This window comes from Penicillium brevicompactum (assembly GCF_028827555.1).
Source record: "Penicillium brevicompactum strain IBT 35665 chromosome Unknown utg000006l_segment0_segment0, whole genome shotgun sequence".
NCBI classification, from domain to species: Eukaryota; Fungi; Ascomycota; class Eurotiomycetes; order Eurotiales; family Aspergillaceae; genus Penicillium; species Penicillium brevicompactum.
Genome location: NW_026623209.1, coordinates 5,376,443 through 5,394,020, shown reverse-complemented (window position 1 = coordinate 5,394,020; position 17,578 = coordinate 5,376,443). Strand labels below are relative to the sequence as shown.

The window sequence follows — 17,578 nt, the reverse complement described above, 5'->3', positions numbered from 1 at the left end:
GTCGACTGCAAGATCGGAATAACCGATGAGTCCAAATGGATAGGTATAGTGAGGTAAAGATCACGTTCGGTAACCCAATAGGTGATCAGGGGGGAAGGAGGAGGGGTTAGACTGAGGGAAAGAATTAAGCCGAGTCAGTTTTGGAAGGAAGCACAACACGGATGAGTCTAGCGGCCGATCAAAGACCGGCAGGAATCCACAGAGTGGATTGTCTTGCGTCTGCGCGATCGATGGCACCTCACAACAAGATTTGGATAATAATTCCCAAATTCCTTGCAGGCGCGACAGAATGGGTAATGATGATGGGATTTCCACCCCCTGGAAAAAGCCAAAAAGAAAAGAAAAAGCGATTGAACCCACAAGTGAAACCAGCGCGAAAAAGGATCGCTTGTTTCGGTTCGGGCTCCGCTGGGATTTCAAAGAAACAGTTTAAAAATGGATACCCTGTGGGGAGTGGAGAGAGACCCTGCCCGCCAAGAGAGAGAGAAAGAGAGAGAGAGAGCGAGAGCTGAAGATAGCAATGCAGAAAATGAATGAAGAATGAGAGATTCCGGAAAGGAATGGAAAGAGAAGGCAAAGTTTTTCCACGCTATGGGCTGGTCTATTCCTCTAGGGTACCTTTTGTATTGAACAGGTATAAATACACTGGGTATCACTCTCAGATGGGCTGAACAGGTCTCATTCGCTTGCACATAATGTATATGTGACTAGCAGCATCTGAGCATATGATCTCATCGGTTTGGCTTCCAATCTAGACTGTGAAGAATGTGAAACCTTTCGCTATACATAGTAAGTGGCCCTTGTGTGTATGTCTAAAAATAGCCTCAACTAGTTGGGAATGTTGAAAAAGAAAAAAACACACGACTGAACGGTCTAGAGCAGCTAAGCTTGCAATTATTGATGTCTATTTACTTATTACCTAGGACGGTACTTAGTACCTTCTCGTACAATGCAATGTCCCGAGGTTCTTTCGGTACTAAGTACCAAAGTACGGAGTACCAACGGACCAGTGGGGATCTGCCCATGCATATGTCAGATCACGTGGGAAGATTAGGTAAAATATCTTAACCTTTGCTAACCTTTGGATCCCTGGCGGATATCTCCGAGTGTCGTACTTGTACTCCGTGTGAAATACACTCACCTGGGCATGAGTACACTTCCTCTTACAGAAGTCTGTCCCGTGACACAAGACTCGAAAGTCTAACTCCGATTCAACAGTCTCCTTCTATATAACTTATCATACATATTGCCATGCAAATGTCAATTTCATTCCGGCCTAAGCCCAAACCGCCCATGCTTATTTGGCAAAGTGCAGGTCATAGTTCAGCCACTTGCGGGCCGTCACGCCCGCCACGTCCAGACCGGGGGTACCGTAGGTCAGCGGGGCGTAGAAGAGGAAGCCCCAGATCGTGGCGGCCAGGATGGCCAGGGTAGCGATCCAGCCTGCAATGAGGGACTTGCAGCCCATACGCTCCCGAGCGGTGACGAAGCGGCGCAGGCTGCTGACGGACTGAGCCTTGGACTTGCCGGTGGGGTCGTCAGTGGGAGGGAGGGCAGTGCGGGGGTCGAGGGGCTGCAGGTTGAAGATGAACTCAACCAGAGCTCCGCAGACCATCGTAGATGCCAGGTGAGAGGGCAAGTAGTGGTGCAGGAAGCGCTGACGACCCATCAGCCAGAAGGGGAAGAAGTGAGCGGCCCAGCAAAGGAACAAGAATCCGGTGCTGTTGTACAGGCGCGAGCGAGTGCCGGGGCCCCAGACTAGAAAGAAATACAGGTTAGCTACTGCGGGGGTGAATTGGAAACTGCTTGTTTTGACTTACTTTCTTCCAATGCATCGACACCGCGGCGGAGCGAAAGCTGATCGGCACCAACAATACCGGCAAACACAGCCAGGATACTGCTAGCAATCCACCATCCAATGGGGTTACCCAGGAAGTAAATCTGCTCGCGAGTATCGTTCTTGGTCCAGAAGCTCACACCGCGGAGCAGGAAGGGCCACTGGAAGGGCTCAGTAGCGTAGGGGTGGCTGCTGGTAAGAGCATTGTTGTGGTGGAACATGGCACCCTGGAGCTCGAAATACTTGCGCAGGAAGGGCAAAGTCTTGACCTTACGCTCCTCCTTGACCAGGCGAGGGCTATCCTCAGCCAAGTTCTCAATGTTCTCGACATACCACGCGTTGCTGGACTGAAGGATGTTCTTGTTTCCGTTGATCTCCGCCTGCTTGTAACCCCACTCAGGCAAGGGAGTCGTGTGTGTCCACAGAGCCACGCGAGTGGGAACGTGAACCAACTTGAACAAGCTAGCAAGAGTTCGGAATTCCTGGTTGGCCTTGGCTGACTCGATCTTGAGCTCGAACAGAGTATCGTTGTGACGCTCACCGTCCGCTAGCTCTTGAGAGACCGTGGTGAACTCCTGGTTGGTGGGGAAGAATGGAGAGGCGACATCGTGGGTCAGGAGGTAGCTCTCGGTTCCAAGGTGGCGGAGCTGGATAACATCGCCGTTTCGCACGCTCTGGGGCTTGGAGGGGTCAACAAGAGGCACACCAGGCACAATCTGCCACTGGTTGTTGGTATCATTGTGGGGGTAACCAGTGACCTGCTGGCCCTGACTGGAAATGCGGCCATCATCATAGCGCAGAGGGTACTTGTCCCAGTGGCTGTGGAGGAAGACCTTGGTGTCCTTGTGGCGCATGGTGATGGTGTCGAAGTATTGGATTCCAACAGACTGCGCAGTCATTTGGTTGTCGCTCAAGGTCTCCTGGAATTCGGGTGTCATAAAGTCGTCACCCGGACCGGAGCGAGTAAGAATAGCAAAGTGGACCTGGAACCAAAACAGGTAGAAAAGGAATGGAATAACAACGAGTCCAACAGCGCGAGCAACAAAGTGCTTGCCCCAGGTGATCATGCTCAGAGCTCCTTGTTCACGCTTGATATCAAGGAGGTTCCACAGGTCGATCAGGACGGCGGCACCAATGGTCACGAAGGTGAAGAAACCGACGTATTTGGTGGAGATAACGCAGCTCAGACAGAAGCCAGTCAGCAAGAGCCACTTCCACCACTTCCGACCAAATGGTTCGTGACGCAGCTTGTAGAACCGGACGTAGCACAGAACACTGAGCGCCATGGACAGCACGAGGGTCGCATCCAAGAGGATCAGACGGTCTTCGCCCACGTGAGCGTTGTCAAACACCATCAGACCCGCAGAAAGGACACAGGCAGGCAAAGAGTAACCAGACTCCCACATGATGAGGAACACCACAGGAATAGTCAGGGTGCCCAGGGTGGCCGGAAGTGCGCGCAGGGCGAGGTAGGGCACATTGTTTTCGATATAGGAGTCGCCAATGTTCTCAAAAAGGAAACTTCCATCAAATCCAACCAACCAGCCCACGAGGGCAAACAGCAGCTTTCCAAAAGGTGGGTGCACATCGAAGAAATAGGTGCGTTGGAGGTAATAGGAAGCGAACTAATAAATGTAAGTGTCAGTCGGGGCCGCCCCTATTCGTGGATGTGCCACTGAGGCACCAAGTATCATACCTTTCCGAAGTGGACTTCATCAAAGACAACCTCGTTAGGATAGTCAATGCGGTAGAATCGCGTCGCGAAAGCCAGAAGGGTAAGGATGACTATGGCCAGCCAATAGTCCCATTCCGACTTTTTGACCGGCGCAACGGGGATCAAAGAGCCATCATCGGAAGGCAATGCAGTGTAAGCCTCCTTCTTTCCGGTTCTTTTCCGCAAAGATGGCGAAGGGGACGACATGTTGAGATAAGATGAAACAAAAGAGAGCGACCGAGAAACTACCTATAACCAAATAGACTGGTCGCGTCAACACTCAAGATCCATGGAAACAGAAAACAGACGAAAAGACGGAAGATAAAAAGAAGCTTACCAGGATCACCAATAGAGCATGGCACCAAACGAGGCCAAGATGTTTAAGGAAAAAGGAAAGGAGATGGGGGGGCAGACGTTGCGTGTCTTCTTTCGGGGCGGTGGCCAAAGCGGATCTACGTATACAAATCCACCCAAAGGGAGCTCGGGAGTATACCCTGAAACAACCCTATGAACCTCCTTGTTTTGAAGAGAAATTTCACAATTTGAGGGCTGAAATGATCTGGTGCTGTATTGTTCCGAGTTTGGTTCTTCGCACAGCATATGATCCAAGTGATTCTCAATTGAACAAATCCATGTGATCGTCTTGACTACTTTTTCGGTCTTGTAAATGATATTATTGCCCAGGTGGACCAGAGACTTGGAACTTTGGGGTTATTACTTAACCCTGGAGGTGGACCGCTCCTTCATTGCTAAGGTCGTGTCTACAGGGCCAAGAAAATGCAAAGTAAGCCTAAATATTCGAAAAAAACGCTCGTCGATGTGGTATATCCAAGTCTCCCTATTAGACTCCCTCCAGAGATTATATTCAACGCGCAGAGTTGCCAGTCTCCAACACTAACGGCTTTCCTCGGGTTCAATCTCTCGAATGACAAGCCACAAGGCCTTGCGGAAAAGTTCAGTGTCTTCAGGACTAGCCTCCGCGTCATTAGGGCCAAATCGCTCCCTTCTGCCCCTTCTCTCCCTTCTCATCTCCCTTCTCGACGACTCCCCGGGATCGTTTCTTTTCTTCAAAGCAGCATTGAACCTCGTTAGTTTTGACTTGGAAGACCAAGGCAAGATCTCAAATTCCAGGTCGGCGATCCAAGGTTGCAATATCCTTATGCGACGCTGCACCTCTAGCTCCGCCGCCTGTTGTTCATCGCTAGGCTCGAGTTGCTCATCCTGCAGCTGCAAGAGAAGAGGAGCCTGTCTATTGATCTTGCCCTGGGAATCCAGAATTGGGATCTTAGCTAGATGAGCCAGGGCGTCCAATTTGGCAATTTCAACCTTCAAGCCACGGGGACCAAAGATGTCCCTGTTGGCTGTTTTGATGGACGAGTCGGTGCGGCCTTTGGACATGCCCTGGCCGCCCAAATTTGCGAGACCGCTAACCGCATTTCCAATCCAGTGCAGTGGGAAGAGAATGGGAACTGAATTGAGAATCCCTCCTGTTGCGTCTAGGACTTGGAGGGGCGGGCTGCTGGCCATGTCTTTGTTCAATTGGTCGAGGAAGTTGAGGAATGATTCCTTGGGAAGTTTGTGTGTCTGTAGAATTGAAGGGTAGGCGCGAATGAAAGGGGAATCAAAAGAGCTGGCTATCGCTGGAATGGCGATTGGTCTGGGTGATTGAGAGAGTGGTTGGTCAGGCCATGAAGTGGATGGGCCTGCTTGCGTCGAGGGTGAGAATGACCGTGTTGATTGCTCGGCCGTGTATGCTGGAGGATGCTCTGCCTCTGCCTCTGCCTCTGCCTCTGGGGGGCCCATGGCTTCAAAGGGGTTCTGTTTCTTTTCGTCGGCCATGATGTGAAGTTGTGGAATCTGAACCGTCTTACTTGGGGGCCAAAGGTCTTTTAAACACGCGAGTGGGGTGAGCCCAGCCTCAACCTGATAACCAGCTCGCAATGGTGGCTGCTTTCGGCAGGATAAGCATTTGCTTAGCCACACTTGTCAGAGGCGGAGCTACTTGAATCCCCGGAGTGCCCAGGTGGTCCTTCGTACTCGAATTTATCTCGCCAAGATGCGCCTTATCGGGTATCCTTTGCGATATGGCGTCATTAAATGTTTTAGATTTCAATCTTACATTTGGTTTTGTTTGCCTTTTTATCTCTGAATAGTTTCATTGGTCTCATGGAGACATTTTGTCTCCCAGAATACTCTCAACACATGCATAATAATGTATGAGCCCAACCAAACTGGGCTCATGGGTATCAAGTATATGGCTTTACTCGTCATCCGTAATGTCCAAAAGCTCCAACTCCCTCGAGACCAGCGACTGGAACTCTGCGCGAGGCATTCCAGTGGCCTTGGCCAAGCGGAATAAGCTCTTGATACTGGTGCCAATATGTTGCTTCACCCCAACCTCGTACGTGGATTGGCTTTCCGCTTCCTTTTCCAGTCGGGCTACTGAGCTGGAAGAAGAAACGGAACCAGGCCGAGGGTGGTTCAAAGCCTGCGCAGCGTTGTCACTGGGGACTTGGCCAGCAGGATATCCGTTACTACGGGCCTCTTCTGTTGAATCGCCGTTCACCTGTCGCCGCAGCAAGTTGGCCAGCATATCCCCGTTGAGCGAAGATGGACCAACTTCTGGCTGCTCCTCGCCAGGATCATGGTTATCCATCGCTGGCTGAACATCGCCATACTGTGAGAAATACGACTGCTCTGAAAGACCCGACGGACCCAGCTTCGAGGACCCAGCAGGCTGTGCTGGGGTCTTCGATCCAGGTGTGGCATCGTACTGGGCCCAGTAATCGTCATCGTCCTCTTCTTCCTCCAAGCCGTTGTCTTGGGGTTTGCCGTCCGGTACATCGGCCGTGGACTGATCTTTGGCCTGGACGTTGGCCTCGCCAATAGAAATAGCCCAGGTGTTGTCGTCGTCGGCGGGACCTTCACGTGGAAGAAGCTCCGCGACGCGCCAGCCTCGACCACCGCCTTCCTCATCTGTTGGGCACCACAGGTAGACTACAGTGATACTGTAATCGTGCAGAGGCACCTGTGCCTTGAGGGTCTCGTCATCCACCCGCTTGTATGTCACGGGGAGCTCATCCGGGAGCTCGATCTCGCCTGAAACGGGGTGGGGTTCAAATGTGGCGCCGTCGATAATGGCCCGTAGACGCTCTGCTTTGCCAGCGTCCCAGCACAGGAGTTGTAACCATGATTCCGTAGCAGATGTGGAGAGTGAGCTGAGGACGCCGACTCGTTGGCGCAGGATGGGAGAGAGGAGTGGGAGCAGAGCTGGGGGCGCCCGTGGCGAGACGAAGGCGAGTGGGAGACAGGCGAGGAGAGGAGGGAGGAGCAGACGGGTCTCTGGGGGGTTGATGAGTTCGACCATGTTTAATTTGACCAGGAATGAGAATGCGGAGAGAAAGAGAGATGGGGTATTATTTTGTCCTCAGAGATCCATTCGACCGAACGTGGGGCAGCAAACAGAACCAAAGAGCTTCCATGGGTCCGTCGACCGAGTAGGGCCCAATCTCAATCTCTCCTTTGGCGCTTATTGATCTGTTGGTCTCTTTTTCTCTCCATACGGGGAATTGCTTCAAACAACATGTTCACCCGGTCCACGGTTGTTTTTTTGACTCCTTCTTTTTCCTTTTTGTTTTGGTTTTCCTTGTTTCGGTCACTTCAATACCTAGCTTTCACGTAATCTATGTCAGTCGTCAGAGCTCCAGAGCTTCTATTGGCCTCATTGAACTCCAATTCTAGAACCCATCCGGTGTATAACATACAGTGTACAGGTATGCGCGAGAATCTCGAAATCGACCATCGGGCCGACACACCTTCGGAGTAGAATTCAATATCCGACCGGGAGACCATTGTGGTACTATTGGTACTATCGGATCCGAACGAGCATAGTTTGCAAAAGCAAAACAAAATTATACAAGAGCAGAATACATCTTGGCAATAGTGACCACTAGGCTTCAATAGCCCCTCCGTACGGAGGATCTTGCGGGGTGCTGATAGAGTGCTTGATACGGCGTACACCGTCCCCGTACGGAGTACACGTAGACTATTTTCTTTTGTGCAGATCTTGGACAACTCACACTTGAGCATGAATCATATCCCGAGGTCTACATAGTCCCAAGAGCCAGAGCCAGACCGACTAATAATGCGAAAACTACTCTGTACGGAGTACGGAGTATTGGTATGCGCTGCCTAGGTCTCGATTCGGTCTTCAAAGACACACTGCATATAGACCGGGTGCCCCAGTGGTCACAAAGTAGATTCAAGCTTTCAATGCAAGGCCATATTCAGAGTCGGCTAGGAATGCCATGTCATGTGGTGCTCAAGCGAACCCAATCAATCATCTTTGCGGGCGCCCCTTCAAACAATAAAAGGGAAGTTCAATGATAACAAAAACAACAAGAACTGGAGTTTGGAGGCTATCTACAGTCTGTGCAGATCCTCCATAACTGCGGAGTATATGGAGTACACCGAGACCCGATGAGGTGAGAGCAGGGAATCCTGTAGCACGACTATGAGAGCTTTTCCTTCAAAGTTTAATGTAAACAATGCGGCCACTGCATTTCCAGAATGCCCCCTCGACCAATTCTGGTGTACGGCATTACGTCGTTGAAAGATGGATCGAGAGAAAGTCCTATCGAGGTTGGGATTATAGCGCAATTGATAATCTTGCCGTAAGAGCACGCACTACTCGCTTCTATCACATTCTTATCCTGGAAAAACAAAACATCAACCCCTCCCAGTGAGAGGGACCACGAGCAAGCGATCTCAATTTGCATTCCTTTCAAAATGAGAAACTCAGAAAAGAGCCAATCTTTATCTGTGACAACCTTGCTTCAGGACGCTAATTGTGGCCCAACACCAAATCAAGTAGGCGGCGAACTAGCACCTGGTGGATTTACCTCAGAGAATGGCCAAGCGAGTTATGAGCACTCGGTCGAGTCGACCGCACTCGAGAAACAGGTACGGTGGAAAGTCGATCTACGCCTGTGCAGCATTGCAGGGCTCCTGTGCAGTCTCAATCTATTGGATTCAGGCATCCTTTCCTCTGCCTCGGTGACAACCATGCTCGAAGACCTCGAATTGAACCAGGGCAATCGATATTCAGTGTCTATCTTTATCTTTACAATCGCCAATGTGGCATTCCAGCTGCCATCCACACTAGCCGTGCGGTTTGTTGGGCCACGCCTCTGGTTCGCGACAATCACATTTCTTTTCGGGCTACTGACCTTGTGTACCGCTTTCATTCACACATGGGGCCAAATGATTGCTTTGCGTGTTCTTTTGGGAATTTCCATGTCCGGCATTTACCCAGGCCTCACTTACCTGGTTAGCACTTGGTATCCACGGCGAGAGCAGCAACTCCGATTTGCATTCATGCAATCTGGTGAAGTGTCTGTCTTCGCCACAGGTAATATTGTCAACTATGTATTAAACCACCTGAATGGAAAGGCTGGTCTAGCTGGATGGCGTTGGATGTACCTCGTCCAGGGTCTCATTACCTGCTTTTTGGGCGTGGTCACTTACTGGTGGATGGTTGACTTTCCCGAGAACGCCCAAAACAGCTTCTGCTTTCTTACAGAGAAAGAAGCACATCTTGCGGCCCGAAGAATTCAAGATGATCGTGCAGATCTTGTACCTGAGCCGTTTTCATGGGGAACGATGTTTTCTGCTTTCAAAGATCTGAAGATCTACGGATTCGCATGCATGTTCTTCTTGCTCAATCTGATCACAACTGCTTTGGCATATTTCCTGCCTATCATATTGCAATCTGGGATGGGCTTCAGCTCAGATACATCCATTTTGCTCGCCACGCCGGTAAGTTGACAAGATCACCACGGAGCTTCCGACCCCAGCTTCTGACTTTGCTGCAAGCCATATTATTACGCCGTCATCCCAGTTATCCTCACGTCGTTTATTGGAGACCGTTACGGCGTCCGAGGGCCACTAATCACATTTAATGCTCTCATGCTCATAGTCGGTTTCCTTATGTTCGGACTTCCTGCGTCTTCCCAAGTAGCCGTGCGATATGTTGGAACGTTTTTAGCTACCGGTGCTTACGTTTCGAATTGGGCTGCCTTGAACGCTTTCCAGGCTAATAATATTGTTGGCCAATGGAAGCGTGCTGCAACTGCAGCGACTGTCACTGCTTTCAATGGTTTGGGCGGCGTGGCAGGCAGCTATATCGTCCGACAGAAAGAAGCACCACAGTATTTGACTGCGGTTTGGGTATCTGTAGGGTGAGTTCGGACACCGTCATGTCCCGTTTACATTCGGATGAAAGACAATTTTGACAACCACTAGTTCTCATATTCTGCTTATTGCTATTGTGGGCTCATTCACGGCGTACTTCTACATTGCCAATCGACAGCAAGCAAGTGGGGTCAAAATACTCGAGGGTGTGGTACGTATTTTCTGCCAGATTTCAGGAATGATGGTAACTGAATCATGAGTTGCAGCCCGGTTTTCGATATACATTCTAATCTCATACTCGAAGAGTTGTTGATCTCGAGCATGGTCCCCGAGCTGGAAATACACATCGGCAACACTTTAATAGAGCGCGCATCTGCTGAATATATCATGCTGCAGTTGAACATGTATGGAGCTTCTGGGCAGTTCATCGGCCATATCCTTGGAAGGACGCTGACGGCAAATCCATTCAGAATTGGAGTTCCCGTCTGATCTGGTAGAATTCTAGGAGTTGCGAGCTCGCATCTAAGACTCACTCCAGGCTCCAGGTAGCTTACCCTTACGGGTGGATAGGTAAGAACTTAAGGGCTCAACATAACCATTTGCATTTTCTTGGTCGTTTTCAAGGTTTTGTCGGCTGATGCCTACTTGACAATGGAGATTCTAATATCAAAACCAAATTCTAATTACAATGATTAAATTGATTAGGCCTATATAGTACTTTTAGCATGTTTCTCCTCTCGATCATTGACACAAGACCTCATCATTGTGTCATCAACAAGAATGGACAATCTCTGATCCTCCAAGTCCGCCAACGAACAAGGAGAAGATTGTGAGCTATTCCAAGCATCTTCTCTGATCAAGGGAACCTCCCTGCAACGCTCAACTTGGGTTTTACTTTTGTTGGTCTGGTTGTTTGTAAGATACCAATTTTGGTGTTCGCTTTTGCGCGGGGTGCGAGAGAACCAGGATTGGAAACGTTGTGGTACCAATTTGGTGAACAAAGGCCAAATACTCATAAGGCAAGATGCAACGATGACTATACCACTTTCGAGTGCCACGAGGATACCCAGTTCGACCGAGAACCCCACTTTCAATGATATCAGTGACGAGTACTTGCTCAAAATGCAAGGCGATGCTTACATGTAGGATCATTGATGGATACCTGTCCCTCGGAGAAAAAGATCGCCAAGCTCAAGATGCTGGCCACGGTTCCTCTGTCAGATATTAGCGACTGTTGTGGGAAGCAGTTAGAACAGGGACTTACAATCCACCCAGAAGGAACACACCGGTCAGTGCGACCTTCTGTCCTCGGGGTGCATGTAGCTTCCAAACAGACGGAATTGGCAGGATGATGATCAGAACTCCAGTCAACACATTGAATGGCGAGAGAATCCGATAGATTGAGATTCGCCACACGCATGACCCTCCAGGGATTGACCTGTTCCAGATGTATGGGAAAGGCGTGCATTGGAAAAAAGTTGCGAACAAAGCTCCCACACCCACCCCAAGTACCAATGCACCAACACAATAAGCACAAATTCGGAATTTGCGAAGCGTGAAAATTCGTGTGTAGAACAGCAAAAGAGCAAGTTTGGAGGAAGTCAAACTAAGTGGATAATTCAGGATTTGTAGAATGAAGATGCTCTGGTTGCACTTGTGAGTCCGAGATGAAAGATTGAAAGTGTGCTTCAAACTTACCTTTCGCAGAAATATCATATTTTCAGGCGTGGAAGCCATAGGTCTGTCAGGGTTCCCAACTCCAGCTTTGGCCACTGCGCATGCGATGAGCTTTTGGCTTCTTTTAGACCACATAGATAGGATCTCACATACGGTAGATGTATACCGAACAAATCGATAAGCTTGCCGCCTAGGTCAGAGCAGATATGTTAGCTCATCTTTTGCTCACATAGCATTGCTTGATTTCATTTGTGATTTTGGCGCTTATACATACCAAGGCAAAAAGGATCAGGTAGTCATCAACCCCGATCTTCATCCGTTGAATAAACCGAGTGAAGAATCTTGCAGCAACGAAGAGTATCTGCACGACTGCAATACCTATAGCAGCTCCTAGCAGGGCATTGCCACCACGTGGATCTCTATTGCCCGGGGACCAGTCCACACCCATCATGTTGACGGAAGAAAATCTGTATACCTCTTCATTGATAGAGCTTTGAGATGCTGTGAACGAATACTGGAGAGAAGCTGCGGGCTGTGCATTATAATAGTAATTTCCAACAAAGAAAACCCCAGTTGAAAGCATAGACGCCGACGGAGACAATCCACTAGAGAATTCTCAAAGAAGCAAAGCCCTTAGCCAACTACCGGGGCGAAACCTACGAGGGGCGGTAATAAAAGAAGAGCAACCACGAGTCCAAGAAAATGACCCGCTTCGATTGGCTTATCACCCGCGTAGACAAAGTCTATCGAGATAAAGTTGACGTTTCCGTGGAACCGGATCGACAAGGTTCCTTTGGGCTCAAAGCGATCAAAGAGTCTTTCGCCCCGGGACTACTGGGGACTGACATCACCACCGCCATTAAGACAACTCCTTATGGGGAACCCTCGTCAATTCGGGGTTTCTCGGCGGACTTCCGCTGCCATGTTCGATTGCCGTCTGGGCATGATGTCCCTCGGCATACACCGGATACCGCTCACCCAAAGCTAGTTCCTAGCTATAGGCTTTGACGTGGGGAGTACTATTTCTATATTGGGACATAGTCCACGCACATAGGTGATCGCATGTTTAGTTTCCACTTTTGACGCTGAGGTCGGGTTTGGTTGGATGGACGTAGATCTCCGTACTTTGGGGTCTTAAATTTTACTTCGAGTATGAATCCGACATCGGGGATTCCAAGGTTTAGAGTTGATCTAGTAAATATTTGTGTTAATGCCTCATACTTCGTGGTTATATTTTGGCCCCCATAGATCCATCATCAATTGAGTGGATTTCAATGTATAAGATTGCGTAAACCAGTTATACCTGGGGGTGGATATATCCTTGGAAGTATTTGACATCACTCAAAAGTCGAGATCCTCGATATTTGATTTCAAATAACACACGAGTCTCAACCTAGAGAAACAAAGCGCTCGGCGTTCCAAGGTTGTGCAATACTTGAGCTAGTTACTGATTCTCGTTTGCACACCGAGCCTCTACGAACATCTTGCATTCCAAGGTTACCCAGAGGACGGATTGAATATCAGCCATCATTGTACAGATGATTGAAGTACAATGGTATTGACGATGAGATGCAAATACACAAATTATGTGATTGAAGGGAAAGGGGTATATGGCAAGCAAGACAGTACGCCTTCCAAAGAAAAAAAGGTAGACGGGGGAAGTCGGCCGGAAGAAAACTACATCGACAATCATTGAAAACACAAGTTCGTAGAATGGTAGGTTTAAGCCACCCGATCCTTGTCCTTTTGCTCCAGCTTCCCAACAAGTCTCTTCATGCCGGTCCACTCATCGGCGGGGACATCTTCCGGTAAACCACAGAGACCCTTGCCGACCTCGTATACCGTAACGACACCGTTGAGACCACCCGTCGCCAGGCGTCGGCCTTCGCGCTCATCCCATGCAACCTTGTTAAGGCTACGTGAAATGATATTTCCATGCTTGTTGTCGGCGACTTCACGTGCAACTGGAACCTCGGTATCCGATGCAAGATCCCAGACTTCGACGTTGCCAGCACCGTCGACGAGTGAGAACACACCTGGCTTAGTAGGGTGCCAGCGAGCATCATAAACAACGTCATCACGGGTGATATCGAGTATTGGTGAGACGACTTGTGGGGCTGAGGTGGACGTGGCAGACGCGGTGGTCGCTGGTGGCCGCACGCGCCAGAGCTTAACGCTCCAGTCTAGACTGGAACTTAGCATTAGGTCTCCTAGGTCGACGGGTCCGCGACCAGGGTGGAACGCAGTAGACATGATTGGTGCTGTGTGGCCCTTGTAGGCTAGGCGGTGGTCTGTGCCACCCTTGGCTCCGGCTCGATCGTACCGATGACAGGGGTAGATGACTCCTTCTTCGGTACCAACGATGAAGAAAGTAGGGTCGGTGTGAGGGAATGACATTGTGGTTGGAGCAAGGTCTTCCGTCTTGGATGGGGGTGGTGTACTCAGTTCCACACGATCTTGTGGGTGAGAGAGCATGTCCATTGTCCAGCCGCAGACTACACCATCCGTGGAGGCAGTCATTATGTTGTGCGCATTCTGCGTACCAACAATCGAGATGCTATAAACAGGATGGGCATGTCCAGTGCCAGTCAGAGGGGTCTTCTGCACAGGGGAGCCTCCGCCAGCACGTGAGGATCGTGTGTCCCACACAAGCACTTGTCCTGAATATGAACCCCCAACGACAAGGTTTGGATGATAAGGAGAGAACTTTGCTGTCAGGATGTCGGAAGTAGAGTGGAACACATATTCTGGGCGGGATTGCAAGTGTTGATTCCATATCTGAACCAGGCCATCTGGCTCATGAGGAGCTGAGGTATTTTTGGTGTATGATGCCAGCAACAGTTCAGGGAACTAGAGTAAAAGTTAGCAATAAGACGTGAACCAATTGGTCTGACAAACCCACCTTTGGGGAGAAGCTCAGATCACTGATTATGCGATTCTTGCTCCATCGCTCGTCCCAGAAATGAGACACTTCTTGCATTCCTCTCTTTTTCTTGCCACTCTCCTCATCTTCTTGCAGATTCCCGTCAATGCCTCCAAGCTCATAGTCTGCCAACACGTCATAGTCCTCATCCAACGCCCTCTCAATGACCTTTGAGGACCGTTCTACGAAGTCCAGGAAATCGTCGGACGATGTGACTGCCTTCAGCTCGTCGTCATCAAGTGTGCGCAGAGGATACCGCAACTGTGCTTGCGCAGCTGAGTTATCGTTACCCTCCTCTTGATTGGCAGCACGTAGCTCTTCTTCAATCTCCTTGCGAAGCTTTTGTAAGATTTCCTCGTCTCGTTCTTTATCCCGGCGACTGGAACGCTTGCCGGATCGCGTGGTACCAGGGGCATCTTCATTGTCCGAGGCGACAGAACCCTCAGGGGTTTCAGGTTGGAAGTCCAGACCATCTGTTTGTACTGCCTTGCTGTAGGTGACGACCTCGGGTTTAGGTTTGGAGTCGGGTTCAAGTTCAGGGGGAGGCGGGGCTTCTGTTGCGGAGGAAATGTAGGGCTCCTCGCCCATAGTTTGGACGGCAATGGACTGGGATTGGGGTCGCGAAGGGGAGGTATATGCGTCGGCATTCTCCCCGCTCAATTGGCTGGCGCTCAAGACGGAGGTTGGCCGGCTTCCTCGCCGCGACTGGCCATCTGCACCTTGGCTGAGAGAGGCCGACGCTGGGCGATCGACCAGACGAGCAATAAGGTCATCGAGCTCGTGCCTGTTACCTGGGTGACTAGGCGCTGGCGAAATGATCTGGCCATGTTGTCAGTCTCCGACGAGCTCTGTGATCTGTTCATGTGCTGTTGTTTACCTCTGAAGCATCCCCGACACTAGTCCTATTGGTAAATTCCTTCTGACGTAGCTCGCGTTGCTTTTTCAGCTCGGCAAGTTTTGCCCGCTTGGCTAGGATCTCATCCTTTCGCTGCTGCATCGACATCTTGGGCAATCATGAAGCGATGATACTCGAGCTGTCGCGCTTGTAGTAATGTATCGCCCACTGTTTATCGGGATGACTAAGAAACACATGGCCTGAGGTGTCCTTTTTCGGAAGTTGGGGAGCGGCCCGGAAAAACTCGCGCGCGCAGAACATGAACTGAACCTCGCCATTGACCAACTTGGAGACTCATTGCCATTGACGGTTGACACCTGTTGAACGGACCTTCCTTATACCGCCGTTTGATCATTTATTTAATTCCTCTCTTTCACAAACCTTTCACAATGGCTTCCCAGGGTGTTAATGTGAGTCCCGGCTAAGGGTCACCTCTCTCTCTCTCCCCCGACTACTGCTAACCATGTCTACCAACCCCTAGGTCTTCCGTTATTCGGCTCTCGTTGCCGGTCTCGTCTACGGTGTCTACCACCAGTCCTCGCTCAACTCCGTCACCAAGCGCGCAGAGATCGAGCACGAGTACACCCGCAAGGAGCGCCTGATCGAGCAGGCCAAGGCCGAGTACAAGAAGAAGACCCAGCCCCAGCAGGAGGTCAAGACACAATCCAGCGGACGTATGTTCAGCCCCAATAATCATGCGACTCGGACACTTGCGAAGATACCCGAAGCAGCCGCATGCCCCCCAAGACTCGCGATTCTAACAAGCTTTCTAGTCATCACGAATTTCGAGGACCCCAAGTTCGACCTTGAGGCTTTCCTGAAGGCCAACGAATAAATGGAGAGAACCTGTTGAGGAGGAATGTTACGCAATGATCTCTTTGCGGGAATCGCACCTCCCCCAGGGTATAAGACGCGATTTGTTCGACTCCACGCCATTTTTCTGTACGATTGTTTGGGTTTAATATGCCCCCGAGCCGTGTCATTGCGAGCGAAAGATGGAATGATTTTTGTTTCTCATTTTTAGACGTTTTATCTGGGTCCTGTACATACCCTGGGCTGTCGTGCGCCTGTACACTACAGTTGGACCAAAGCAAGAGCAAAAGATCGTGTTATGCATTCCGGCGTTACTAGTGAACTCTATATTGCCAGTTCACTCTAGCTCCGGGTACTCTCTGTCCTGGAGTATCCGGAGCGCGAACTGTAGTTGCGTAGGCTGATGATAGAGGGCCAAGTCTATTAACATGTATTGCGTAGTGTTTTGATGGCCTCTCAACTTGCGCGGGCACCAAGCATTGCCATCGCTTCGCGGATTCCATTGTAGGAATGACCATCCGCAGGACGTATCACAATGGGCTTGGGATGTAGCAACTTCGTATTGGGGTCCCAGGTCCAACCACACTTCGTGAAATTTGTGATGATGTTGGAGTCTTCTTGTTCCGCGGCCTTTTGATCCAAACCGAGATAGGCCGCAGCGACGGGCAACCTAATGGTCTGGTATGACTTGCTCACTGAGATTAAGGTCTTATCTTGGAAGAAGCCTATACAAGTGTTCAAAGATGTCAGTCTCCACTATGGGTAGTTCAAGAAGCGACAGGAGACGTACATTCGTATCTTCGTACTAATGGTTGCAAGACATCTGGCCAGGGCGATCCTCGCAGTATTTGGTAGACCTGGCCATGTTTGGTCTGCCATACTGCTCGAAGTAGAGATAAACAGTTCTGGAGTGTGGTATCGTGTTGTTTGAGATTAACGGGCACTCGCTCCGTCAGAGCGCGTGATTCGGCCCTGTGAAGCTTTGTTAGTAAAGTGAGGATCGTGAGTACATCACCAATAAGTCACTTACACTTGGTCTGTGAGGAGATGGAGGAGGAAGAAGCTCGAGTAAAACAAGCTTAAAAGCTGGAGATCGCCTCCAGATGCACTTGCATCGCTACTCCCATCTGACATCAGACATGCTTCTTGTTCGTATTCCGCCAAGGTCTCGAATAACTTTGAAGGTGGGGAATTGGAGGCTACCAGCTGTGCGAGCTGCTCTAGCGTCAGCGGCGGGAGCTCCATGATGTGTTGGAAGGGCGAGGTAGTCGATATGTATATTGCTGTAAAGAAGTGAGAGGAGCTTCAGGAACAGGAGTTCAAAGCAGTATCTCAAAGCCACAAAGAAAACAGAAATGGGACAGGTGAGTGTTGATTGGCAGTATTGCGGGGAGTAGTCGGAGGTGGCGCCTCTCGCCGGTGCCAAGACCTTCAGAAGTGACCACCTTGCGCAGCTCTCGCTCTTCCCATCTCAACTCACGGCGCTCACCATTGGCATCTCAGCCCAATCAGTTTCCTGATTTCATG

At 50.1% G+C, this 17,578-nt stretch overlaps 9 protein-coding genes across 9 annotated transcripts; 3 read left to right on the top strand and 6 right to left on the bottom strand.

The window, feature by feature from the left end:
- Positions 1-1,297: 1,297 nt before the first annotated feature.
- pmt4 (dolichyl-phosphate-mannose-protein mannosyltransferase) lies at positions 1,298-3,758 on the bottom strand (the record flags this gene model as incomplete). Its single annotated transcript, XM_056959552.1, has 3 exons — positions 1,298-1,758; positions 1,821-3,462; positions 3,534-3,758. 3 exons carry the CDS (start codon positions 3,756-3,758, stop codon positions 1,298-1,300), a joined length of 2,328 nt encoding a protein of 775 aa, XP_056808942.1.
- Positions 3,759-4,445: 687 nt separating this feature from the next.
- Positions 4,446-5,390, bottom strand: N7506_010258 (uncharacterized protein; the record flags this gene model as incomplete). The annotated part of the gene is made up of 1 exon (XM_056959551.1): positions 4,446-5,390. One exon carries the CDS (start codon positions 5,388-5,390, stop codon positions 4,446-4,448), a length of 945 nt encoding a protein of 314 aa, XP_056808941.1.
- A 421-nt stretch (positions 5,391-5,811) lies between these two features.
- N7506_010257 (uncharacterized protein) lies at positions 5,812-6,918 on the bottom strand (the record flags this gene model as incomplete). Its single annotated transcript, XM_056959550.1, has 1 exon — positions 5,812-6,918. One exon carries the CDS (start codon positions 6,916-6,918, stop codon positions 5,812-5,814), a length of 1,107 nt encoding a protein of 368 aa, XP_056808940.1.
- A 1,421-nt stretch (positions 6,919-8,339) lies between these two features.
- On the top strand, positions 8,340-10,033 carry N7506_010256 (putative MFS transporter; the record flags this gene model as incomplete). Its single annotated transcript, XM_056959549.1, has 4 exons — positions 8,340-9,368; positions 9,426-9,790; positions 9,855-9,954; positions 10,010-10,033. 4 exons carry the CDS (start codon positions 8,340-8,342, stop codon positions 10,031-10,033), a joined length of 1,518 nt encoding a protein of 505 aa, XP_056808939.1.
- Positions 10,034-10,450: 417 nt separating this feature from the next.
- N7506_010255 (uncharacterized protein) lies at positions 10,451-11,871 on the bottom strand (the record flags this gene model as incomplete). Its single annotated transcript, XM_056959548.1, has 6 exons — positions 10,451-10,830; positions 10,884-10,957; positions 11,008-11,387; positions 11,442-11,515; positions 11,574-11,610; positions 11,695-11,871. 6 exons carry the CDS (start codon positions 11,869-11,871, stop codon positions 10,451-10,453), a joined length of 1,122 nt encoding a protein of 373 aa, XP_056808938.1.
- A 1,271-nt stretch (positions 11,872-13,142) lies between these two features.
- N7506_010254 (uncharacterized protein) lies at positions 13,143-15,346 on the bottom strand (the record flags this gene model as incomplete). The annotated part of the gene is made up of 3 exons (XM_056959547.1): positions 13,143-14,270; positions 14,323-15,162; positions 15,221-15,346. The coding sequence occupies 3 exons, from the start codon at positions 15,344-15,346 to the stop codon at positions 13,143-13,145; spliced, it is 2,094 nt and encodes a 697-aa protein (XP_056808937.1).
- A 281-nt stretch (positions 15,347-15,627) lies between these two features.
- N7506_010253 (ATP synthase subunit e) lies at positions 15,628-16,073 on the top strand (the record flags this gene model as incomplete). Its single annotated transcript, XM_056959546.1, has 3 exons — positions 15,628-15,648; positions 15,720-15,912; positions 16,012-16,073. The coding sequence occupies 3 exons, from the start codon at positions 15,628-15,630 to the stop codon at positions 16,071-16,073; spliced, it is 276 nt and encodes a 91-aa protein (XP_056808936.1).
- Positions 16,074-16,507: 434 nt separating this feature from the next.
- On the bottom strand, positions 16,508-17,296 carry N7506_010252 (CSN8/PSMD8/EIF3K family protein; the record flags this gene model as incomplete). The annotated part of the gene is made up of 3 exons (XM_056959545.1): positions 16,508-16,776; positions 16,842-17,023; positions 17,082-17,296. 3 exons carry the CDS (start codon positions 17,294-17,296, stop codon positions 16,508-16,510), a joined length of 666 nt encoding a protein of 221 aa, XP_056808935.1.
- A 1-nt stretch (position 17,297) lies between these two features.
- Positions 17,298-17,571, top strand: N7506_010251 (uncharacterized protein; the record flags this gene model as incomplete). The annotated part of the gene is given in 3 exon segments (XM_056959544.1): positions 17,298-17,326; positions 17,343-17,415; positions 17,449-17,571. The coding sequence occupies 3 exon segments, from the start codon at positions 17,298-17,300 to the stop codon at positions 17,569-17,571; spliced, it is 225 nt and encodes a 74-aa protein (XP_056808934.1).
- Between the last annotated feature and the right edge of the window lie 7 nt (positions 17,572-17,578).